This window comes from Chelonoidis abingdonii, chromosome 8, assembly GCF_003597395.2.
Source record: "Chelonoidis abingdonii isolate Lonesome George chromosome 8, CheloAbing_2.0, whole genome shotgun sequence".
In the NCBI taxonomy this organism is placed as follows: Eukaryota; Metazoa; Chordata; order Testudines; family Testudinidae; genus Chelonoidis; species Chelonoidis abingdonii.
This window is the reverse complement of record NC_133776.1, coordinates 44,614,921-44,641,422: the sequence shown is the minus strand read 5'-3', so window position 1 is coordinate 44,641,422 and position 26,502 is coordinate 44,614,921. Positions and strand designations below refer to the sequence as shown.

At 42.6% G+C, this 26,502-nt stretch overlaps 1 protein-coding gene across 4 annotated transcripts in view; it reads left to right on the top strand.

Moving 5' to 3' along the window:
* ST6GAL1 (ST6 beta-galactoside alpha-2,6-sialyltransferase 1) overlaps positions 1–26,502 on the top strand; it is a 136,764-nt gene that overhangs the window by 101,597 nt on the left and 8,665 nt on the right. For all 4 annotated transcript variants that reach the window (XM_032798421.2, XM_075068566.1, XM_032798422.2 and 1 more), the window contains 5 exons: positions 166–309; positions 2,889–3,576; positions 6,149–6,246; positions 17,930–18,031; positions 21,693–21,867. In XM_032798421.2, coding sequence (XP_032654312.1) covers positions 2,931–3,576; positions 6,149–6,246; positions 17,930–18,031; positions 21,693–21,867 — 1,021 coding nt within the window. In that variant the 5' untranslated portion in view covers positions 166–309; positions 2,889–2,930. The remainder of the gene's footprint in view (positions 1–165; positions 310–2,888; positions 3,577–6,148; positions 6,247–17,929; positions 18,032–21,692; positions 21,868–26,502) is intronic.

Genomic DNA, 26,502 nt, shown 5'->3' with positions numbered 1-26,502 from the left:
GCTCTTGGAAGAGTTTTACTTGATTAACATTTTATTGCTGCTGGCAGTAGCCAGGTCTGGCTATCAGAATTCTCTCTGCAAGACTCCAACACATACCTAATAAAATCCTTGTTGGTGCCCTGTGCCATTTAGTATTTCTCTAGTAAAGTTCTCCTTTTTTTGCAGGTGGCTTGTGACCTTTATTAGAAATCTGCTCATCACTCTGACATGTTGGATTTGTAAGAGAACACAGCTTCTCACCATCTGATAACCTGCAGATAATTAAAAATGAGCAGCGGTTGCTCTAACTCAAGTATTTGCCAACAACAGGTAACAAATACATTAGCAGTTCAAATACTACAGAAGAGATTTTGTGTTGAAGTCTAACAATAGATTTCATTGTCTTTATTGGGATAACAATCCTTTAGTTGGTCAACATTTGGACAGTATTTTGAGGATGTAGAGTGCTAGACAGTGGTTAAGTGTTAAGTTCACAAGGGCTTGCTCCTATGAGCAAGTTGGCAAAGTTCCTGTTGATTTTAGTGGATCCCAGGATCAGCTCTATATGAACTTGAGTAGTCTTCACTCACATGAGGCCTGCTGACTTCAGTGGGACTGCTCCTGTTGCTGAGGCTATGTCTACACTAGAAATGCTACAGCAGCAGAGCTGCAGCACTATAGTGTAGACACTTACTAGAGTAACAGAAGGAATTCTTCTGTCACTGTAGTAAACTCCACCTCTCCAAGAGGCGGTAGCTAGGCCTGCAGAAGAATTCTTCCAATGACCTAGTGATGTCTACACCAGCGCTTATGTCATCTTAATTACATTGCATGGGGTGTGAAAGCCCTGAAGGATGTAGTTAAGCCACCTAACTCTGAAAGGTAGACCCAGCCCTAACACAAAAACAGGGAAAGGTTTGCATATTTGGGCCCTAGTTTTTCATGGCTCAGTCTGTACCATCACCTGCCTTTTAAGTGGCTCCATTTCTTTCTCTGAGAGTTCATGAATGATAGAAATAGAAGACAAAGGGAACTTTATATGGTCAGACATCTGTGCTTGTGAATGAATGGCTGGAACTTGAGGATACTAGGTTTATTCAGTCAGAAGTATAAGACTGGCTCCAAGAGGTCAAAATTCGATTGCCTGTATTTCAGGTGCTGAACCTATTCACACTAGCATAGATGGAGCCTGTACCCTATACCCTGTACCCTGCTGGTGTGCACTAAAGGTTCTCTAGTGTGCTTTTTTGTAGTACTGTTTCAAACAGTACTATGTTAAAGTGCACTAAGAAACATTGAGAGTACTCATTATAATATATACTACTGTAATAAGTAATATAGCTCATTATGATGTATACAAAACTAATTACAGTAAACCTGATTTTGGACATTTACACAGAACTTAAAAATTGCTAAAAATAAACCCTGAACAATTAAATACATCCCAAAGAACAGAAGCCCTGCCTATGGCTCTGGGCCAGAAAAATTACTTCCAGCACCAATCCCAAGTAACAGGCTAGTTCCCCACCAACTCCTGTGCACTTCTGGAGTGGGAAACCATTCCCCTGTGTTGGATTGCAAGGTGGCCAGACTACTCTCCTCACCCTGGGAGACAGATAGTCAGATACAGACATGTAGGGTGCGGGGAGCCAGTGTCCAGCCCCTCTGCACAGCAGTTCCAATTCCTTGTTCTTGGCCTCATCACACCACTCGAGCATCTGCCCTCTCTTTGCTGCTCTCATATCCTGAGGGCAGGTGTACTCTAAAAAGTTAATTTGACCCTCCTATGTCGCTCAAGGGTGTGAAAAATCTACACCCCTGAGTGACGTAGTTAAGCTGACCTAACCCTAGTGTAGACAGCACTAGGTCGATGGACAAATTCTTCCATCAACTTTTTTGCTGCCTCTTGGGGAGGTGGATAGATTAATGTGATAAGAGAAGCCCTCCTGTCCAGGCACGATGCACTGCTGTAAATTCCACAGCTACTTTTAGACTGCCAGCATATCTTCATTTACACCTGTCCCATTGTGTTCCCCTAGGCTTTGAACAGAGGTTGAATAATGAACTGACCTCTGTGCTTTCCTGCTGTTGATTTTCTGCCTCTGCAACACAACACTCTAGCAACAGAATGTCTTTCCCCTAAACAACAAACTCTCCATCTCCTCCATGCAGTTTCTGAAATTATTTTCTGCTAAAGGTGGGGTGTTCTGCATTTGTTGGAGTGTAGTGCTGCAGAAAGCTTCTTCGCTTCCCCCAGATATTCTGTATTGTACCCTAAATTAATATCAGACCAAGAGCATTTTGAAAATAAAACAATTAAAAAAACAAAACACTAATGTAGACTCATTGGCTCCAGCCAGCTGTTTAATGACACTACATGTTTGGAGTGCAGTCAGTCACTTTCAGATTTGCAGAAGTTTCCTATGAGTTCACTAAGGTTTCAATGTAGCTATCTTGAAACTCACATGATGTTTATAAAATTTGCATTTTCCACAGCGTCCTTTAAACAAGCTTTGTTACTGAAACAGTAGTTTCAGACCACAGGCAAGAACCAGGGACAGATTCAGGCAGGGAGCCTTGAGCTGGTGATGTTGTTTCAGACATTAAATATCTATAAAAAAATAGCAAAGTGGGGATTTTCACTCAAGCTGGCATGAAAGTTCTGCACCCTTACACTCTGGAGAAGGAAAAATATGGAATTGGGGTTGAGGGAGGTCTCCCATATAACTCAAATAAGGAGCATGGGCCTGGGTTGATATTGAATTTAGGACCTCATCCAAGCCTAGTAAAGTATTTCCATTGATGCTAGTGGCTTTAGATCAGGCCTTTAGATGGATGAGAAGTCTGGAAAAAATTTCTAGTTCCCCCACTGCTTCTTTTGATTAGTTGTTTCTTGCCCTCTTTTTCAGGCCCAGTATCATTAACCACCTCATCCTGATACACCATACATTATGGTTCACATCAATCTATTGAAAAAATTAATGTGTGGAATCTTGTTGCTTGTGGTTCTGACTATTTGTTTGTGGAGGGAAACAAGAAAAGGCTACTACATTCCCTTCAAAACAGAAAGCAAAAGTTTTCAGATTCCCAGAGCTCTGGGAAAAGGAGATGTACTTACAACCCATCTTCTTTCAAGCAAAGCTGTCAACGAGAAGGGCCAGTTATCTGCTGCTTTGCCGGTCAAACTGAATAAAGTAAAGGGCATCATCTCTTCAACCCCTCCAGGAAATAATGCAGTGGCAAAGTCCAAGAAATCATTGCTCTCTGTGAATGTCTGGAATGAGGACAATTCATCAAAGAATCTCATACCCAGGCTGCAAAAGGTCAAAAACAATTACCTGGCCATGAACAAGTACAATGTGACTTACAAAGGGCAAAGGAATACTGCCAAACTCAGTCCAGAGAAACTGCTGTGCCAGCTCCGGGACAGAGTGAATGTGACAATGATCCATGGGTCAGACGGTCCGTTCAATACCTCTGAATGGCAGATGTATCTACCAAGAAAAAACCTCAGCCAAGAAGTCGGCCACTTCCGTCAATGCGCTGTCGTGTCTTCAGCAGGATCTCTGAAGTTCTCGCATCTGGGACCAGAGATAGGTTAGTATTACTCTGTTAGGATAAAACAATATCATCTGGCTTTTTAACTCTGAGGTTGGAACAATCCACCATCGCACTTGATTCAACCATAGGACTTTCTCCATTTAAAATTAATCTGAGAATTTACAAAGACACTTGCACCAACTTGAAATATTTCGTTAAGATTCTTATTGATTGCAGATGTGTGTGGTGGAGAGCAGAGAGAATGAGCTGGTATCCTTAGTGTGTACCCTTAGTACACATTTCAAATGTGTACATTAATCTTTAACACTTGAAAACACAGTTGGGCCAGGATTAGCTCAAGATCCATGCTGATTTCTGCCCCCATACAATATGATGGAGACCCCCCGTGGTAGAATTCCCCCTGCAAGGGAAGGGTTGCAGCAGTACAAAGCAGCTGCAGTCTCCACTGTGGGGACCTCTAGGGAGCCAGAGTAGCCTAAAGAGAGAGGGTAGGGCAGGTTGGGAACAGGAGATGCCCACGGCAGCTGCAGGAAGCACTATAATGATACTGGTATAACTCCCCAGGTGAACACTCAGATTCCCATTTGAGTGCCTTTGTTTGGTTTAACTTATGTCACTTTGGAAGGAGTTTAAGCTAAACTGGTGGTGTGGTGGGGGAAGTCACTCTTAAATGGGAATGGGTGTCTGTATGGGGTAGTTACGCTGGTATCACTGTATCAGTTTAACTATACTGATAGGATTATACCAGTATAACTGGTAAAACTTTCCCATGTAGACAAGCACTTTGGCTCTGGAGAAGGAAGAAGGAGAGCAGGAAGCAGTATTTCCTAGTGAGTAGATTACTGGCCTATCACTCAGGAGACCTGATTTCTGTTCCTGGCTCTAATATTGGCCTGCCGGGTTACTTTGGGCATGTCACTTTGCTGCCCTGTGCCTCAGTTTCCCATCCGTAAAATAGTAGTAATGACACAGTTTTCCTTTTTAAAGTGCTTTTAGATCTGCTGATGAAAAAATCTATAGAAGAGTTTAGGTTTATTATTTATTTTATTATTCATTATTTAACGTATCCATTCTCTTCTGTAACAGCAGAATCTCTGGCCTAGCCCAGCCTTGCTGGAGTTGAGGCTCTTAAGCGCTACTGCAATCCAAATAGATAATATTAGTGATCATAGAATCATAGAATATTAGGGTTGGAAGAGACCTCAGGAGGTCATCTAGTCCAATCCCCTGCTCAAAGCAGGACCAATCTCCAACAAAATCATCCCAACCAAGGCTTTGTCAAGCTAGGCCTTAAAAAACCTCTAAGGAAGGAGATTCCACCACTTCTCCAGGTAACCCATCTCAGTGCTTCACCGCCCTCCTAGTGAAATAATGTTTCCTAATATCCAACCTAGACCTCCCCCGCTGCAACTTGAGACCATTGCTTCTTGTTCTGTCATCTGCCACCACTGAGAACAGCCTAGCTCCATCCTCTTTGGAACCCCCCTTCAGGTAGTTGAAGGCTGCTATCAAATCCCCCTCACTTTTTTCTTCTGCAGACTAAATAATCCCAGTTCCCTCAGCCTCTCCTGTAAATCATGTGCCCCAGCCCCCTAATAATTTTTGTTCCCCTCCACTGGACTGTCTCCAATTTGTCCACTGCCCTTCTTTAGTGGGGAGACCAAAACTGGACGCAGTATTCCAGGTGTGGCCTCACCAGTGCCAAATAGAGGGGAATAATCACTTCCCTTGATCTCCTGGCAATGCTCCTACTAATACAGCACAATATGCCGTTGGCTTTCTTGGTAACGAGGGCATGCTGCTAACTCATATCCAGCTTCTCATCCACTGTAATCCCCAGGTCCTTTTCTGCAGAACTGCTGCTTAGCCAATAATAGGGAGGAGAGAATATGAAGGAAGACACAGAAACAAAACTCAGGAAAAGCTATGCTGTCATCTGTTATAGGAAATAAATGAGAGTGAAGCCATGAAGGGAAAGTATAACACTACTAAGAGTATAGTAAGTTACATTTGGCAAAATACCTATAAACATTACACAGCTGTTGTATTCCTTTAAAGTGCAGGAGGTATCATGTTAAGCAGTGAGGTGTAGCATAGTTATTTTTCACCCTAGCCACTAGGCTCAGTCCACAGGCTATTGAGCATCAGGTTTTTCGGGCCCTGAGAAATAAAGGACATTCCTCTTCATTATTTCCCAGTTACTGATTTGTAACAAATCACAAGGAGAATTATTTACCCAAGCATGCTTTTGGGACCTGTACTGAGCAGGTTTTTTGGATATCACTTGTGCTCTCTACGTGTGTGCTGCGTTTTTACAATAAAATACATACAGCTGGAAATGGTTAGTTTCATTTAAACCAAATTAGGAGACAGAGAAAACAGCACACATAGTAATCATTTAAATGCCAGCATGAAAAGAATCAACCTTTTTAATACTTCTGATGAATCCAGCTCTGTATTGCTAACAAACAGCTATTATGAGGAAAATTCTACATTGATTATATACTTGAAGTATTTTTAACATACCCGAGTTAGATGGTTTTCCCCCACTCACACGTAATAGTCATTGGTTAACTTTTAATAACTCTTCCCTCTTTGCTGCTTTCAGACAGCCACGATGCAGTTTTGAGATTTAATGGGGCTCCTACCATAGGGTTTCAGAATGATGTAGGAGAAAAGACAACAGTTCGCCTTGTTAATTCCCAGGTAAGTCTGCCTGGCATGTGTGCTACACAACAGAGAGTGAAAATCTATTGAGCACATGACTGAGGGCCCAGTTCAGCTCTCTTATTGTGCAGTCTCTCCTTCACTGCAAGGATTGAGGTAGGAATAGCACCAACAGCAGAGTGATTAGTGGTGAGTGGCAGCTTTTCTTACGGTATTTATGGAAGAAAAGAGCCACATCTCTGGCTGTGAACATGAAATCTCTGTGTCACGGTCTTGGGACCTTTATGTAGCAGCATCTTGAGGTGTCATTTCTAGAGCAGGGGTGGGCAAATTTTTTGGCCTGAGGGCCACATATGGGTATGGAAATTGTATGATGGGCCATGAATGTTCACGAAATTGGGGGCTGGGGTGTGGGAGGGGGTAAGGGCTCTGGGTTGGGGCCAGAAATGAGGAGTTCAGTGTGCAGCAGATTGGACTGAGGCAGGGAGTTGGGGTGCAGGAGGGGGTGAGAGCTGAGGTTGCAGGCTCTGGGGTGGGGCTGAAGATGAGGGGTTTGGGGTGCAGGAGGTTGCTTTGAACTGGGACAGAGGAGTTCAAAGAGTGGGAGGGGGATCGGGGCAGGGGTTGGGGCGCAGGGGAATCGGGGGTGAAGGCTCCTGGCAGCACATACCTAAATCAGCTCCCAGAAGCAGCAGCATGTCCCCTCTCTGGCTTCTATGCAGAGGTGCGGCCAGGTGCCCCCACAATAGGATTTTAGTGGTTGTGCTGTATTATTTCGTGCTGTATTTCAAATACAGCTTTTTATTTATGGTGTATTCACCTGTACAGAACACCCATCACAGAATATATCCTGCTCATTATCTCATCAGAGACAGTTTTGCACATCCGCATTGTGACACAGATGTGACCTCAGCTCCCTGCCTCACGCTCCTTTGAGAACTAAGCCACTGAGACTTTCTGCTTTCTATATCTTATTTCTCAGACCTTTCTCCTGCAGCCTTTCTTCCCACTTGGCCTGTGGAGCTCTTGTCAAATGGAGAATGCAAAGCAGGGCTGTAGCATCATGTGTTTTGAAACACTTGCCCTTTCTAAACTTTCCAAGCCCAGAAAACCCTGCAAAAAAGCTAAAAACTCCAAAAAGTTCAAGACAGACATTTCTTCCTTTTAGTGTGTCCATGTCTTGTCTCCTCTCCTCTGCCTCAGTTGAATGACAGGCAGATTTCATGAGAAACTGACCGCATTTGTTGACAAAGTTACGCAAGCCCTTGATAAACAGGAGGAGGAAAAGGTCACTCTGTTGAGGATTCCCTTCAAATTAAGAAGTCAGAGGGGGTTATGGTTTCCTATCATAGAAGCTGTGGGGGGGGAAATTAGAGTGAATTATTCCATCCTAAAAAAATAAAGGTCTGTTGGCAGAGTTTCCCATAAGCCATATTAAGTTCAGCAAGGAGAAGTCCCCTCTGTCCCAAGGATGGATGCATTTGTTTATATGCTGACTTTTTAAAAAATCATTGTCTTTGCTGAGGATGCTGTGAAAAGCACATCGATCAGAGTTATATAAACAATTGTCAAAGCCTTGGCCTGTCCCAGAAGATGTAAGTAAGATGGGTATGAGCTCCCCAGCATCTTAATGGGAGACTTCTTGAGCCATTGTGGAGATGAGTGATGAACAAAGAGTGAGGTACCCAGTGTTTTCTTCTGTGTAACTAAGTTTTTTGCCCAGGGGAACATCCTCTGTGTTTTGAATCTGTTGTCTGTGAGAGTAGCTTGCATGCTAATCTCTCAGCGGTATTTCTTTTACCTCTTTTTTCCTTCATTAAAACTTTTCTTTTTAAGAACCTGATTGATTTTTTCCTTGTTTTGAGATCCAAGGGGTTTGGATCGGTGTTCACAAGGAAATTGGTGGAGAAGTCTCTAAAGGTTACCCAGGGAAGGGTTACAGTACTTTGGAGTGGGGGGGAGACAGAGTTTCCCAAATGACTCATAAACAGCTGTTTTAAACAATTTGGGTGGTGGCAGCAACCAGATCTAAGATAATTAAGATTAGGGGTTCTCATGCAGGTCTCCACATCTGTACCCTAAAGTTCAGAGTGAGGATGAAACCCGTGACAGGTCATCTATACATGGAGTTATTCCAGAATTGTTACTTAGGAACAGCTATTCCTGAATAGCTTGGCACTTGGATAATTTACTCAGAATAAGAGTCTTTTTTTCCAGATTACCTTAATCCACTTTGGCTAGAATAAGTGTGTTCACAAACGGAGTTATTCTGAACTAGCTGTTGCACTTTACATTCATACGCTATCTCATTCTGGAATAACTTTCATGTGTAGACAAGCACTAAGAGACACGAGAGACAACCTGTAATTTTGGTGTAATGTCATGAAATACATGAAGGGATAGACTTGCATCACTAAGATTTAAAAACTGTTTTGGGAGGTTTTTTAGCCCTAGCAGATAACTAGAGATAATATTTTCTTTACTTTTAGATTTAAGCAATGGATTCAACTTAATTCGCCTCACATTTAAGACTTCAAAATTAAAAGTGAAACACTGCCCAACAGGGAACGACCGATGAGTTGGGGCCAGGAGCCAGAAATTAACCTGTAGGGGTTTATGGTCACTATTGGATACAAGGGCAAGTGAAAAATTGGAGCAACAAGGCCAATTTAAAATTGGGACTGGAATATAGTCAATCACCTTCTTCTCTTGTACTACGGGCATGTCTACACTGCACTTTTAACACCCACAGCTGGCCTATGTCAGCTGACTCGCCCTTGCAGGGCTTGGATTATAGGGCTGTTTAATTGTGGTGTAGATGTTCAGGCTCGAGACCAAGCCCGAATGCCTACACCACAGTTAAGCAGCCCCGTAGCCCAAGCCCCGCAAGCTCGAGTCAGCTGACATGGACCAGCCGCAGGTGTTTAATTGCAGGGTAGACATACTCTCTGAGCAGTGTAGGTAAAGTGACCCAGCATGTCATCACCACCTCTACTATTAATAACTCTGAGCATGAGTCTGTCCAAAATCACTCAGACTTTCCAGCCCATTGAATTCATTATCTTTCGTATTTCTTGAGGGGAGAGCAAAGCAGCCTGTCACTGAATGTACTATGACAGGTTTCAGAGTAGCAGCCGTGTTAGTCTGTATCCACAAAAAGAACAGGAATGTGGCACCTTAGAGGCTAATAAATTTATTTGAGCATTAATAAATTTATTATTCTCTAAGGTGCCACAAGTACTCCTGTTCTTTTTTTGAATGTACTGTGTGATCAATTTTTATATTCCGCACCCAACGGCACATTAAACTCATTAAAAGAATAAAATTTGCTACTGGATAATTATCAGTCTCTGAGTAAGAGATTCTAGCTCTGTCAATAAATTTGCATTGTAATAGCAGGATCCCAAGGAAGGTAAATAAGCATTCAAAGAAACTAAAATATTATCTGGGAAAATGATGCTGTAAGACTGAAAATAAGGATTACCTGGAAGTAATACATTAACTAAAGCATTTAATTTGATTGGAATAAAATGGGCCAGTTCACTGACTGGTCTGCCCTTCTTGAGAACCTTCAAAACAAAATTCTTAGCCTGGGAGATGAAAAGATTCATCTTTGGTAAGCCAGGTTTCTTGTAAAAGAATAAATCAAACTGTGCTAAATAATTCTTAAATTCCAAATCATGGACTTTACTTCTGAGGCCATTGAGGGCCTATGATACTGTTTTAATAAAAACTTCATAGTGGATCCGGAAAGCATCCTTTAGTCAAGTCAGTTCCTTATCAGTTAACTCAGTTAGTAAGTTGTCAGAACAAATCATGCAATTAGGTTTATGTTTATGTTTAGATCATCTGATTCTTTCCTCTTCAGTCCTTTGACTACCTGTTAACTCCTGTGTATTAAAATCTAGGGCCAACCCAACTGGATATACCCATACCACAGGGTAAAGGCCAACAGAATGTTTTGAGTCCTTACTAGGGCTGTCAAGCAATTAAAAAAATTAACATCAGGGGAGGATTTTATCCCTGTGGGATGATTTAAGAAGAATATTGATTGGTGGGCCCCTGTTTTGGCTAAACTTTTCTCCAATATAAATAATACAGGGATTTTTCCCTCAGGGTGGGCTACCAATATTATTATTCCTCTCTATAAAAAAGGGAATAGGAAAGACCCAGGGAATTAGCACCCAATCCTCTTATTGAATGCTGTCTTAAAATTTATATTCGATATCTTTTGGGGAGACTAGAGGATCTGGCAGAAAATAGAAAATAATTTGCTGGTTTTCAGAATGGCTTCTCTACTACAGATTATGGTTTTATTTCTTATTTGATCTACAAATGTTTGTATCTCTGAAGGGGGAAAAATTGTATTCAGCCTTTGCTGATCTAAATGGGTGTTTGATTCTATTGATAGACAGCTTCTGTGGGACAAATTTGAGATAGATCCCCCATTAATTTATTCTGTTAAGAGCTCTTCCCAGGCAAAAAGAGGCCAAGGTTAGGATAGGCCTAGATAGGCAACTAACTGATTCCTTCCCGATAACAAAGGGGGATTGACAGGGCTGTCAGCTTTTTTAACTTTTATATTACTGATGTTATTTTGGCATTAAAAGGGAATCAGTATTTTCCCCCATCAAATCATGGATCATCCTTTGTCTATTTTATTATATGCAGGTGATAGGATTCTATTGTCACAAATATCAGTGGGGCTGAAGCATTCATTAAATGTGTTTGGTTTATACTATCAACAAGAGAGCCTTTTGATAAATTATTCCAAAACTAAAGTAATAGTTTTTAGTCAAAGACGGAGGTTGCATAAATGGAGGATTGATGGGCAATATATTGAATAAGTTATTTCTTTCCCCTGTCTGGGTGTCTAGTTCTCATAAAATTGGTTGTGGGATAAACATGTTCAGGTGACCAAAGAGAAGGCCTGAAATTCAATGCAAGCTGTGTTATGTTTCACCTGGATTCATCGGAGCAATTTAATTGCACTAGCCCTAAGAGTGTTTGAGGCTAAGGTATGCACTCAGATTTTGTATGGTGCGGAAACATGGGGGTGGAATGATCAAACGGGAATAGAAGTGTTTCAAAATTAATTCCTTAGGATGTTTTTGATGTCCCAAATGGAACTTCAGCTGCTCTTCTTTCCCAAAGTGCAACACTAACATTAATTTTTGGAAAAAGAACGAGGAGTACTTGTGGCACCTTAGAGACTAACAAATGTATTTGGGCATAAGCTTTTGTGGGCTAAAACCCACTTCATCAGATGCATGGAGTGGAAAATACAGTAGGAAGATGTATACCGAGAACATGAAAAAATGTGGGTTGCCATACCAACTCTAACGAGACTACTCAATTAAGGTGGGCTATTATCGGCAGGAGAAAAGAAAACTTTGATAGTGATAATCAGGATGGCCCATTTCAAACAGTTGACAAGAAGGCGTGAGTAACAGTAGAGGGAAAATTAGCATGGGGAAATAGTTTTTAGTTTGTGTAAAGACCCATCCACTCCCTGTCTTTATTCAAGCCTCATTTAATAGTGTCTAGTTTGCAAATTAATGGCTGAACTTTGTGACTTCGTCCTCACCCACAACTATTTCACATGTGGGGACACTGTGTACCTTCAAGTCAGCGGCACTGCTATGGGTACTCGCATGGCCCTACAATACGCTAACATTTTTATGGCGGATTAGAACAATGCTTCCTCAGCTCTCGTCCCCTAATGCCCCTACTCGTGCTACATTGATGACATCTTCATCATCTGGACCCATGGAAAAGAAGCCCTTGAGGAATTCCACCATGATTTCAACAATTTCCATCCCACCATCAACCTCAGTCTGGACCAGTCCACACAAGAGATCCACTTCCTGGACACTACAGTGCTAGTAAGCGATGGTCACATAAACACCACCCTATACCAGAAACCTACTGACTGCTATACTTACTTACCTACATGCCTCCAGCTTTCATCCAGACCACATCACATGATCTATTGTCTATAGCCAAGCTCTAAGATACAAGCGCATTTGTTCCAATCCCTCAGACAGAGACAAACACCTAGAAGATCTCTATCAAGCATTCCTAAAATGACAATACCCACCTGGTGAGGTGAAGAAACAGATTGACAGAGCCAGAAGAGTACTCAGAAGTCATCTACTACAGGACAGGCCCAACAAAGAACGTAACAGAACGCCACTAGCCATCACCTTCAACCCTTAACTAAAACCTCTTCAGCACATCATCAAGGATCTATAATGTATCCTGAAGGACGATCCCTCATGCGCACAGATCTTGGGAGACAGGCCAGTCCTCGCCTACAGACAGCCCCCCCAACCTGAAGCAAATACTCACCAGCAACCAAGCACAACACAACAAAAACACTAACCGAGGAATTTATCTTTGCAACAAAGCCTGTTGCCAGCTCTGTCCACATATCTATCCAAGGGGCACCATCATAGGACCTAATCACATCAGCCACACCATCAGGGGCTCATTCATCTGCAACCAGACCGTCTCTATGCAAAAGAATAAATGGACACAAATCAGACGTCAAGAATTGTAACATTCAGAAACCAGTCAGAGAACACTTCAACCTCCCTGGACACTCAATTACAGACCTAAAAGTCACAATTCTTCAACAAAAAAAACTTTCAAAAACAGACTCCAACAAGAAACTGCAGAACTGAAATAAATTTGCAAACTGGACACTTAAATTAGGCTTGAATAAAGACTCGGAGTGGATGGATCATTACACAAACTATGCTATTTTTCCCCTACTGTTACTCACACCTTCTTGTCAACTGTTTGAAATGGGCCATCCTGATTATCACTACAAAAGTTTTTTTTCTCCTGTTGATAGTAGCCCACCTTAATTGATAAGTCTTGTTAGGGTTGGTATGCCAATCCCCATTTTTTCATGTTTTCGGTATATATCTTCCTACTGTATTTTCCACTGCATGTGTCTGATGAAGTGGGTTTTAGCCCATGAAGGCTTATGCCCAAATACATTTGTTAGTCTCTGAGGTTCCACAAAAACTACTCGTTCTTTTTGCTAATACAGAGAAACGCGGCTACCGCTTTGAAACATATTAACTTTTGGCTTTCCATTCTTGTATGTACCCACAATATTTGCCAAGGCTGTGCTTAGAGGAACAGCTCAATTGGGCTTTGTCATGTACATTTCCTCTGTGAGAGTACAGTATATTCAAAATTCTTTGCATTCTCTAGGCTTCCTAGAATTCAAAAGGATTAGATTTGTTTAAATATGTGAAATCCCTAATCAAGTTGAGATTAGAGGATATTAATAAGCAACTAAACAAGGCTCTTGTTTCCATTACAACTATGTCACCTTGGTTCTCCCTTATTAAAAAGACTCATGGATATCTAGAAAGTTTGTCTAATAACAAGTTAAGGAGGGCCTTAACAGCTCTCAGTTTTCAGTCTGTGCAGACAGCTTAAATCAGAAGGCTGATATACTGGCACTGAGAAATGTAACCACCTCTGTCCATGCAACACTGGGCAGGCGGAAGGCCTACCCTATTATTTATTATACTGTAATTTGTATTGCCACTGAAGGTCAGAATGGCTTTCCATGCTTTTTTTGTCCTGAGTGCCTTTTTCTACAACCTGTCAGAGAACAGAATATTTATTAGGGACTAACAGTGTATCTGTGATCCGAGTGGTTGCCCTATTTGCATGGCCAGCAGCTAAAATCAGGAAAAGACAAATGGCATGGTGATTTATATATGTTTTAATTGATTTATGTTTTTTTAAATTTGTATTTATATGTATTGTAATATTTTAAAATCCTAGATTTACTTTTAAGTTTTATTGTAATATGTTTTGGTTTTGGTGCACTGGCTTACAGCTAAGTTGCTATTAATAAATTTGACTTGACAACAGACAACAAGTAATTACAACGGGCAGACAAGTGGAGTACAATTGAACAGTGAGAGAGTGGTGAAATAAGCAATGGTCACAGCACCCCAGCTATCCATCCAGTAAATGTTTTGAAGCCATCACTACTTAGCTGGGTTAATCAGGAAGAGCTTGTTACAATCTAGTGAAAGGGGGCACAGGTTGAAACCACCCAGATAGGACGAAAAACAGAGTTTCATACTCCAGAACAGGCCAGTTCACTGCCTGCTCACCTCTTCATTCTGTCTCCTCGCTCTGTGGGATTGAAGTTCAGTTATCTGCTCTCAGAGAATGAAGGCTTGTCTACACTGGTACCTTACATCCCTGCAGCTTTCTCGCTCAGGAGTGTGAAAAAACACCCCCCTGAGCGCAGCAAGTTTCAGCGCTGTAAAGCGCCTGTGTAGACAGTGTTCCAGCGCTGGGAGCTACGCACCTCGTGGAGGTGGTTTTTTTAGAGCTCCCAGCGCTCTGCCGGGACCACACAATCTATGTTAAAGCACTGCTGTGGCAGCACTTTAGCGTTGCCAGCGTAGACTAGCCCTGAGTCTTCCGGGTTGCTGCTTTGGAATGAGTTGACTTTTTTCAAAGAAGTACAGTGGGTTTAGCTACATGTATTCCATTAAAATTCATGGGTAAATCCTCTGTACTCCCTTGGAAATTGCAACCAAATTCTCTAATCCATGTTTGTTCCTCTTCCTTTACATGAATTTTTGTTGCTCATAAATCTTACTATCTTTCTCATCAGAATTCTCCTCTCCCATGATTTGTGTTATCTTGCTGCCTGCTGTGTCCCAGTGGTCACTGCTTTCTAACTAGTGGATGCAACATAAATTAAGAATTGGACTTTGTCCCTTTGTAAACTGATCTTCCCATAGCAGACATGTTTAGCAATCTAGAGGCAATTTATGTTCTTCATCTTCTGTGAGTAGTTGTGTTACTGGGTCAATAGTATGTTCTCCACTTTGGAAGTTATCTCCTGGGGCCACGTATCCAATGCCAGCCTAGCTATGATATGCAAAGAGTGCCAGTGAAAACATTTGTCCTGTTACTGCGACTATATATATATATAATTATGCAGCTGTAGTTATGCCAATACAGCTCCCCATGTGGGCACGTGTTCTGGGATAATAAGTGTTAAAAGGAAGGGAAGATGGATGATGGAGAAGTAGAGAGGAAGACAATGACACAACAAAGTAGGAGGTAGGAGGCTGGGGTAGGTAAAGGGATACCATTCTTAGGGTACACATCCGCAAATGTGGTCTAAAAGGCTGTAATCAAACGAGTTAATTAATCCAAAAGAGATTACATAGATGATAAATGTACTAGCAAGTTATATGGTGAATTAGCAAGGTAATCAGGAAACAATGAAATCAGCTAGATAAGAAAAGAACAAATAGGCAATAATCAATGCCTCAGGCAATTAATTAGGAGCAAAACAGCTGGGCAAGACAAGTAAGTGTGGTAGCAATTAAATGACAGTTGAGTGGAAAGAATCAATCAATTGATTAAGCAGAACAGATAAGCACTAAAGGCACTAAGTGGTGAGATCAGTTAGCTCCATTGATTAAATGTGGAACCTAGAACTGGCAGTCAACAAATTAACCTCATGCGGAGCAAACAATAGCAAGGTGTGAATGAGGTTGCAGGAAGTTATCAGATTGGTTTCAGAAGTAGGGGGCAGTGACCACTGCAGTAGAAGCTTGGTGCCTGTGTCTTTGCATCCAGTTGTTCCTGGGGTACCTGTCCTGCTTAAAAATGGAGATAGGAAAGATGGCAACAACCCTACAGTTCTGATCTTGAAAAGGGCCTCACATTTGCTACATCTCTGTGAGTTCATGCTGCTGGGTGAGTCTAGAGAGAGCTCTGTGACTGCTGGATTCAAGCTCTTCCCTTCCTTTCTGAAGAACTCTGCTTCCCCTCTCTGAACCTGGGTCTACACTCCAAAATTACTTTGGTATAACTACGTGTTTCAGGGGTGTGAATAATCCACCCCTCTGACCAACGTAGTTATATCGACCTATGCGCCAACGTAGACAGCACTATGTTGGTGGGAGAGTTTTTCCCGCTGACATAGTCACTGCCTTTCAGGGAGGTGGAGTTATTAAGCCAATGGGAGAACTCTCTCCCTTCAGTTTAGACCCTTAGACACTTCATGACCCTGTGTCAAGGATCATGAGTCTTGCACCTCCTACCTACACATACCGACACTTGGAATCTTTCCTGAAATGCTCTTCTCAGACCACCTTCTCCTCTGCCCAGGATGGAGCTAAAAAAGACTCATTTTGTTTTGTAAAATATCTGGCAAGAATCCCCTCTCCCTCGGTTCTGCTGTGTCCCTCCTCCCCTTCCTGTCTTCACCCCACTCTGACACCACAGTCACTGCTACTCTCGGCCACTCTTCCTCGCTCTCTCCCTGCAATCCCATCCTCTCCAAATGCTTTTAGCTCCCACAACCCTGGGAGTTAAAAACTTAAATCCTGTCATTTGCACTTGCAAAGGATTATGTGCACCAAGCTGCACTTTCAAACTCAGCGGCCACGTTTTTAAAAGTGACTAAAATATTTTAAATGACATCGGCTGAAGAAGCTATGTAGTACACATGGCAGGACTTGGGGCCTCATACCTAATTTCCTCTCTCTCTTTTTAAATTAAGAACATACCCCAGCAAACTCTTTTTCAGTTATAGAATAATAAGCATCTGGAATGGCCAAGCAGACATGGTTGTGATGTACTGGTAATGGGGACAGCCAGAATAGTGATGGGATGCTAGCGATGGCTGGGGGGGAAAAGCATATTTAAAAAGATGAATCAACTCATTCTGAAATAGCTCCCGTTTGGCTTGGATTTCTGAGGGGCTGTCTGGCATAATCAGGGTTTTATGACTGCCCTCTTCCTCACCAGATGTTAACAAGCGGCGTCTGTTTGAATTGTGCTCATGAATAAAAGAACAAGCTCCTGTTTGTCTCATTCAACTCTGTTGCTCCTGTAAACAGTGCTCCAAAGCGGACTTCCCCAAGTTCAACTCTCACCTGCCCTGTGGCAGTTGTTGGATCACTAAAAGGATAAAGCTGCCCCCAGCTGATTTTTGTCACTGTAACTTAGCACCAGTGGCTGTTCGGGGAAATTGACACTTGGAACATTATTCTGAGTGTAACTCTGTGGGTTTGTATTTAGCCTGATTGTGAAGTGTGGATTGTTTAAACTTGGCCCATGCATGCTTTTTTTTTTTTTTGCCTTTTTTTTTTTTTTTTAATGAAATGTGATCTGAGCAGCCTTTTGCCCTATCCATATGTTCTTCCTTTTTGGCACTGTGTCTATAATTGCTACAGAGTTGGAGAATTGCATGTAGAATTGGATGTCTCAGTTATCACTACTGCTCTTCTCCCGACTAATTTGAGTGACTATAATTATAGTGGCTGAAGTCCACATGCACTCCAAGCCGCAGTGTATTGCCTATATCCTTTCCTTTCTGCCTAAAGTCAGGTAGAAAGGGAGATTTGATATGCATAGAATTGCAGCCCCTGCTCCTTTGACACTCCACTAGATCCTGATCTGCTGGAGACAGGAGTAGCAGCAAAATTAAAAAGTCAGGGCATGGTTGCTAGCTCACACAAGGAAATAAGTTTTCTATAGCATGTATAATCCAAGGATAATGGAGCACTTTTTGACATTCAACCAATCCTACCACCTTGTCCTTAGTAGTCGATGGGTATAACCATGCTTAGTAATACTTTACTGCCTGACCTTCCACAGATTGATACATATTCTGCTGTGTTAGAAATCATCTTTCCTTTTCTCATTCAAGCTTGTAACTGTGGAAGAACAGAAGTTCCTTACAGATACATTGTACAATACTGGAATCTTAATTGTCTGGGATCCAGCACCTTATCATGCCGAAATTCATGAGGTAAGTGAAGAATAGTGTAGTAAATGAGATTTTCAGGGTAGCTGTGACCTCATTTCTTGCCATACATACATGAATGTTGAGGGTCATTCCTTTTAAAGTTGTTGTTTATTCCTCTGGCATGCTGGATGTAGCAATGTATGTGTTCGCAAGTGCCTTTTGCCATCCCTGCATGAGATCAGCTCCTGTGATTTTTGTCACAGCAAAGTTCATGAAATGTCCCCACATGATGTTGCGACCCTATGTGCTAGGTTGTAATGCCCAGAGTGGGGAGCCGAGCCCAGCCCCATAGGTCAAGAGCAGCTGCTACATGGGAAGTGCAGAGTGGGCTCACTGTCCATTTCTCTCCTCTCCGCCCCTGCCCCCGAGATCCCTGGCTTGCCCACTTTCCATGACAAAACATTTCCATGGCAAAATCATAGCCCTGCTGACAGGAAATGTGTGTCTTTTCCAGACAAAGGTGAAGGGCCCTGAGTTGTCTATCTTTTATTGCCACAGTAAGTTTTCCATTGGCTGATCTCACATCAGGGTGACCACTACTGCATATAACGTTCTCAAACTTGCTGTAGAGTGATAATCTGCATTGTCTCAAGAATCCAAAAGTTAGGCTGGACAGTCTGACCACAGCGGCCATTTTGGTTTTGAGAGCACCAGTCTGTCATAAGGTATATTTCAATGGTTTATAATTGATAAAAAAGCTCTTTTAAAAGGTCAGCAAATTCCTTTACTCATGTCAGCTAGATTTCTGTAGGTATTGGATTCATAAACTGGAGTTACTTGTGTAGTGACTGCAGAGTAGCTGTACAATAGCTCCATTAATAGTCATCACATCTCCCTCTCTTAGTAATTGGGTAGATCACCCATGTTGGCAGTATATTCAGAACTTTATTGCAGAACAGTATCCTGTGGTGCCCCCCTCATCCAGTCAGAAGTCAGAAGCTTTGAACCACCTCCTCCCTTTAAATTATAAGAAAATAAAATCAGGGGATGTTCTTCTCACTTTGCGATGTGTTTATTGATTATGCAGTCTGTATGGTCGGAAATGAGAAAGTTTGTTCCATTTTTAAAATAATTAAAAATACCTCTCAGCATTTGCACTGAAGAAGAATTTCAATATCTGAGGTATTGCAGTATCCTCTGATTTGGCCTCATTGTTCTCCCTTTTCTGTCATGTCTCCTTATTCTTGATTTGCACTGGGATATCTCAGTTGAAGTCAATAGTTACATCATTGTACAAAACAATAAAACTTACCTTGACAGTTTCAATAATAAGTTAATATTCTGTCAATATGCTATTTTAAGAAGCTTCAGCATAATATTCCAGGGCCAGAAAGCACAGGATCATCACTCAAGCGGCACAAGAACAAAGCTAAGGATTATACTACATCAAACAATCTCAGCAAGCAAAGCATGCAAAATGATAAACAGTAACAGCTTCAAAAGCCAGTCCAGTGTAATTAGCATACAGAAGACATCTGACTCTGAAACAACTGTCCCCCCTCTACAGGAGCAGGGCCTACAACCCTGGACTAAAAGTCATCTTTCAGAAAGAGAGGCATGCTGCTCTAGTGGTAGGATACTAGCCTGGGAGGCCCAGGTTCAATTCTCTGCTCTGCCATAGACTTCCTGTATCACCTGGAACACATCTCTTAAATCCTGATCGTAAATCCCATTTTTAGGCTCCACAACCTTCCACAAACTCCTGCCAAATCCTGTAGGTACCTAAACTTGATGCCTTTGCTTTCAGTTTAAAAGTTCCCTCTAGAATAAGTTTCTGCCTCCAAGCATGACCACTTCCATCCAACTCTAGGTGTCTGGACACCTATCCTCATCCTAAGCCCCAGAGCGATCCACGAACCAGGAGGAGATAGGTGAGTAAATGTCTATCTCGTGTGTGGAACCCGATGCAGGAAGTGTGCCCAGAGGTAACCTACCAGATTGATTCTCATTCACAATTGTTTTTAACTTTTAGAAAGCCAAGGATTATAAAAACACTTCCATGCATTCCTCACTTTGAATGGGTACAGATACGACTGAATAATGAGTCCCTGAAGTGTTCCTAAACCCCATTTTGCAGCATTGTGCTAGTGCATCAGAATCTAAGTGAAGTCATTTGGAAATTAGCTATAAACAAATGTTTATAAACTAGTTTATTGTTAAAGCTGAGAGCAATGTAGAAGGGAAACAAACCTCAAACAGTGAAAAGTTAAATCAATTGTTAAAATTTGTGCAGCATCAGTAACCCACGGTGCTATTTGTAACACACAAGAGTTATATCTCTAAAGGGTTGCTAATCCTTTGGAGTGCACGTCTGCTATAGTCCTCAGCTCTACTGTCTCTCCTTAGATTCTAGGTCACACCCTGACTTCCTAGATCAGAGACATTGCTTATAAAATGTCATCTGAATGTCCAAGCTTTTGTCTAGTCCTACGCCCCCAACGAAGCAAGGGTATGTATGTAGCATGCTTAAGAGCCTCTACAGAGCTATGCTGGTACTTATTGCCTAGTAAAACCTCCTCTCTTCTAAATGGTCTGAGAGTTTAAGGAACATGAGCCCTCCTTCAGTATTTTTTACTGAAGTAAGGTAGTGAGAGGAAAGCTTATAAATTTGTAAGCTCACAAATACACACAATTACAGTTCACTGCACATACTGTACATTATCATCTTCTGGTGCAATGTTGTGACAAAGATGCTTGTGTGCCAGCCTTGGAATATGACCTTTTGTTCTCTAAGATGAATATAACAATTGAGAATGGTATAAAAATGACTCACTGCACATAAGGTTATCCTTTCAATGTCTTTCTAGGCCACATGAACAGTCCTGCCAGCTGGGTATTCTAGAAGGAGACAGGATACAGGGTGATATCTCCTAAAATGTTTGAGAATGGAAAGGAGAAGAAATTGGATCTTTTACAGATTTTATTGCTAGTGAGCTGCTCGCTTTCATGTAGCAAAATCTTCTCCCTGAATCTCCCAATTTAAATATCAAGCAGACATTAAAAACCTGATCCAGAGTCCATTGAAGTCCAGTCTTTCCGCTGACATCAGTGAATTTTGGATCAGACCCTAAATGCAAATAAAAATGGAGTAGTTGGTAAGACACTTTTGTGAACTGGATCACTGACACACCCACCACTGACATGTGGAAGATCTTAATGCATTAGAGATGAGAAACTTAGAAGGATAGAACTCCATAATAGTCTACTGAAAAGTGAGATGGTTCCTCGTCAGTCTTCAGTATAAGGGTGTCTTATAATAGAGACTGCAAGAAGGTGTGGGAGGGGAGGGAATATGCCATTTCCCTGCATTGCTTTGTGAATTGCAATACAGCCTGGTATGATATGCGTGTCAAATTACATTCCACTCATAAAGAAATTTCTTTCACAGCATCTTTAAAGTTACATAGTGGATATTTTTGTAGACCTTCGTGTTCTGTTGTGGGTGCCATGGGCTCACCCGTCTGGTGCATGATAACTCTCCGATCAGCACCTTGCCCTCTGAATTAGAATGCAGGTGGAATTTCAAAGGGCAACCTGCTACATGAAAGATAAGTTACTGCATCGCACAGCAGTGCAGAATAATAATAGATTCCTTAGGTGTTTTGTGAGAGATCTTGTCCTTGAAGCGAGGGAAAAAGGATCTGACTTGTTCATTCTGTTTTAGTGGTACAGAAAACCAGACTACAGCTTCTTTGTAAACTACAAGGCGTATCGGACTAGACATCCGGAACAGCCCTTTTATATCCTGAACCCAAAAATGCAGTGGCAACTCTGGGATATTCTGCAAGAGAACTCGCTGGAGGACATTCAGCCCAATCCACCTTCTTCTGGAATGCTTGGTAATGTACCTGCCCAGTAAATATTTAGCTTTATTAATTTTGGATGGGGCTCTTCGATTTATTGAAGAGCTGATAATGGTCGTGCTTTGTGTTTATCAGATTCAGAGCAGCCCTTTGGAGATTCCTAATAATGTTCAACTTCTGTAAAATGCAATGTTTCCCATCTCAAAACAGCAGCTTAATTCTGTTAGAAAACAGCATTTCCCAGCAGCAGCTCTCAAACTGTTCTGTGTAGCACTGACTCCAGAAATAGCTATACTCAGATTAAACACAGATGCAGACTGGAACAGTGTCAATAGTCAATAAAAGGTGCAATCACCTTTTACTGGTCACCAGCATTTCTAGACAGTAGGAAAAGAGCAACTCATCTGATCTGATCTGAAGCACAGTGAAGTCTTTCAGGGCTTCCACTGCTATTCCTTTTCATTGCTTTTTTATTTTAATAAGCGAATACATTTATCAGCTCTCTATTGCAGTCAACAAATAGTTTTATTTCCAAATTGATGAGCCATTACCTATTATGGGATAAGCACAGTTCAAAAAGAAAGATTTGAATAGGGGAAAAAGTGGTCAGAACTCAGTTATAACTGTAAAAATGGTAAATAATTCCCCCTCAGCCAGCCTTATCCCTCATTCTAAAGCCCTTTTGTTTCATCACCTTGTGTTGATCTCAAAACATTAGTGAAGAGGCCCATTTCCCTCCCAGACAAAAATTCAGTTGTGGCCGGGTTTTCTCCTCTTCACAACCTTATTTAACCAGCAACAAAATAAAAAGGAACCAACTGCTAAGGAGCGATTTATAAGAAAACCACTTACAGTGGAGTTGTCATCTTGTTTGCTCTGTTGGTGGCAAAATTGTTCTGCTTTGGTTACCATCCTACTGCTTGCAAGAGGGCACTCATACTGTAAGATATCTCCCCCCCCCTCCCCCGCCTTCCAAGCTATTAAATCATAGCTGGCTCATGTTCACCACTAATGTGTAATGGGGGAGACAGCTGATTTTAGAAGGAAATCACAGTGCAAATGATTATTGATTAGAGCAAGGGATTGAGGAGGCACGACTCCTGCACAGCTCAGTCTCTTGACCTTTTTTATGCCTCAGTTTCCCCATTTGTACTATGAGTATAATCCGTCTCCCAGTGATGACAGAGAGTGAGACACAAGCTTTTGAGCTTGGACAGAGCTCTTCTTCAGGTGACCTCTACAGAAGAGCTCTGTATAGCTTGAAAACTTCTCTCTTTCACCAGTTGAAGTTGGTTCAATAAAAGATATTCTTCACATGTGTGGAATAGACCTAGGGACCAGCACACCCACTATGGCCCTGCTGGCCAAGCCCTATGCACAGTGATTCTCATAACCATTCTGGCTCTGATCTGACCTGCTAAAGCCACGCCATGGGTATACATGCATGCCACGTGCCTGAGCCTGGAGTTTCTTCAAAGCAGTGTCCATTGACCCACACATACGCAATAACACTCCTCACGCACCTGACTGAGGGTATAAGAGGCAGCGTGGCTTGACACCTCTCCAGTTTCTTCTTACTGCCCCATGGTCTGAGTCAGAATCATGTCCTCTGTAAAATTTATTTGTAAATAGTGTGATGGGGCAAGGCCAGATGGCTACAGTAAAGTACTGAGAAACAGGTGTGTTAGCCCCAGGCTAAACAGATCCCTAGTACCCTGGTAACCAAATGGCAGTTGCTCCAGGTTAATCAAGGCACCTGGAGCCAATTAAGATCTTTCTAGAAGGCAGTAGAGAGAGCTACTTTATTAGAACACCTGCAGCCCATCAAGGCAGCCTAATCAGGCACCTGGCTTTAAAGAGAGCTCACTCCAGTCAGGAAAAGAGAGCCAGAGGAGAAGGAGCGTGTGTGAGGAGCTGGAAGCAAGAAGGCAAGGCTGAGAGTGAGAGAGTGTACTGCTGGAGGATTGAGGAGGACAAGCGTTATCAGACACCAGGAGGAAGGTCCTGTGGTGAGGGAAGAAAGGGTGTTTGGAGGAGGCCATGGGGAAGTAGCCCAGGGAGTTGCAGCCTGTCCTGCAACTGTTACAGGAGGCACTATAGACAGCTGTGATCCACAGGGCCCTGGCCTGGAACCGGGTTAGAGGGCGGGCCTGGGTTCCCCCCAAACCTCCCAACTCCTGATCAGACACAGGAGGAGCTGACTCAGACTGTGGGTTCCACAAGAGGGGAAGATCACTGAGGTGAACAAATCTGCCAATAAGCGCAGGACCCACCAAGGTGGAGGAGGAACTTTGTCACAATAGTTTATATCTTAGCTTAGGAACTCTAGTTAGTATAGAATAGAATACACACCTTCTCCAGTCAGGGGAAATTGTCCTCAGTCCCCGGACTATGCCCAGAGTCCCGGGTTTCAAGAAGCAAGGAAAAAGAAGGAGCCGCTGGTTCCAACAGTATTAATCATAGGTACCATCTCATCTATCCAAAGACTGGCTACATCAGATGGACTGGGGCCTTCAGGACTTTCTATGGGAACTGCTCGGACCCCAGGCTGTGTGGAAACCTTTGTAACGTCAGAAGATACATTCCTCCCCTACCTGCAGTCTCCACTCCTTTTGGGCCCTGCCCGCCTGAAAGATGTCCTTATCCTGGAGAATGAATCGTTATCATTGTCTCAAGAGAAGTCCCATCTCTATCCATCGCACGGGAGTGTCCTGGTACTGATGGAATCAGAAGAGTCGGAGGAGATAGCCGCACCATATCTCTGCGAAGGGATTGGAGCCCTAACAGACAGCCGAGACACTATTATCTGTCAGGTTATGACCCTCCAAGGGACACCTAATATTGATTTCCTGGGGGTCCACCGTGAGCAGTGGATCTTTCCTTATGTCAGGTGCCCGGACCCCTCTCAGGAGTCCTACCACTCCTCATCCTCTCATCAGCTCGTTCCATACGTGTATGAGGAGGAAGAACCAGCACCAGTTCCAATGGGGGGCCTCATCATCCTCTCTGGACACCGCTGTCACTCTTTCATTGCCGTCTCCACTGGATGACCACCAGCAATACCAGGAGTTGTTGCACAGAGTTGCTAATGATCTACAGATTCCTCTAGAGGAGGTCCAGGACCCTCAAAATCAACTACTGGACATTTTACAACCACAGGGACCGACCAGGGTGGCCCTTCCAAACTAATGAGGACATATTAGAACCAGCCAGAGAGGTTTAGCACACACAGCATCTTGTGCCCCTATGCCAAAAAGAAAGATACTATTTTGTGCTGGCCAAGGATGCTGACTTCTTGTTTTCTCATCCTGCCCGTAACTTGTTGGTGGTACAGGTGACTACAGAGAGAGCTCAGCGACACTACCAAAAATCTACCGTGGCCCATAAAGGCTCAAAGAGAGTGGACCTCCTGAGTAGGAAGGTTTTTTCCTCTGCAGTCCTCCAGTTTTGTATAGTTGATTACCAAGCTTTATTAGCAAAATACAATTTTAATACCTACACCAGGGCTACAGAATGTAAAGACAAACTCCCCATGGAAGACTGAGCCCAGTTCCAGTCCTTTCTGGATTAGGGGAGGCTGGCAGCAAAGGTGGCTCTCTCGGCTGCAGTAGATGCCACAGATACCGCATCCAGATCTTTGGCCTCAGGACTGGTCCTGCAAAAGGGACTCATAGCTCTAGTCATCAGGCTTCCCTAGAGAGGTCCAAAATGCTATCCAAGACCTTTGACAAGTTCAACCTTTTTAATGAAAAGACAGATGAGTCTCTATGCTCTCTAAAGGACTTGAGATCCACCCTGTGATTTACACACTAGCCCCCAGGAGGAAATGCCAGGAATAGCCCTTTTGACCACGACTATCCCCTTTACATACCCCATACTACCAGCATCCACCTGAATCTTTCTCATAAGTGACAAAGGATTCAGAGGTCTCATTTCTCAGCTCCCTTCACTGCTGCACCCTCCATGTATTTCCCAACCACAGGCCGAAGGCCATTTTTGATGTGCATGTCAACACTTGCACATAGGATACTCCATAGAGTTTCTTTCTTTCCCTCACAAAACAATTGTCTGACCCCCCTTTGGGGATCCCTCTCATCAATTCTTGTTACACCAGGGACTGATAGAGAGATCCCAAGGGAGTACCAAGGGAGAGCGTTCTACTCCCCCTATTTTCTAACCGTCAGAAAAGACATGGACCTTTGGCAATGCAACATCTTTATCCAAAAGCTGAAATTCAGGATGATTACACTGGCATCTATAAACCTCTCTTCAGGAGTGAGTGTGGTTTGCGGCTCTCAGCATAAAGGAAGCATGGTTCCACGTGGGCATTCACCCGTCACACAGGAGATTTCTGCATTTCATGGTTGACCAAGAGTACTACCAGTTCCGCGTCCTTCTCTGTGGGCTTATAGCAGCTCCAAATGTGTTCACAAAAGTTTTCACCATGGTAGCAGCCCACATGAGTCATCAGGGATATATGGTATTTCCATACCTGGATGATTGGTTTTTGGTAGGCCAATATCGCCAAGAAGTTATATCAGCAACAGAGTTTCATCTGTGCCTTCTTGCCACCATAGGTGTTTGCATAAACAAAGATAAGTTCTTTTTGTCACCCACCAGGACAATACATTTTATAGGAGCACGGCTGGATTCAATCTCTGCGAGAGCTTT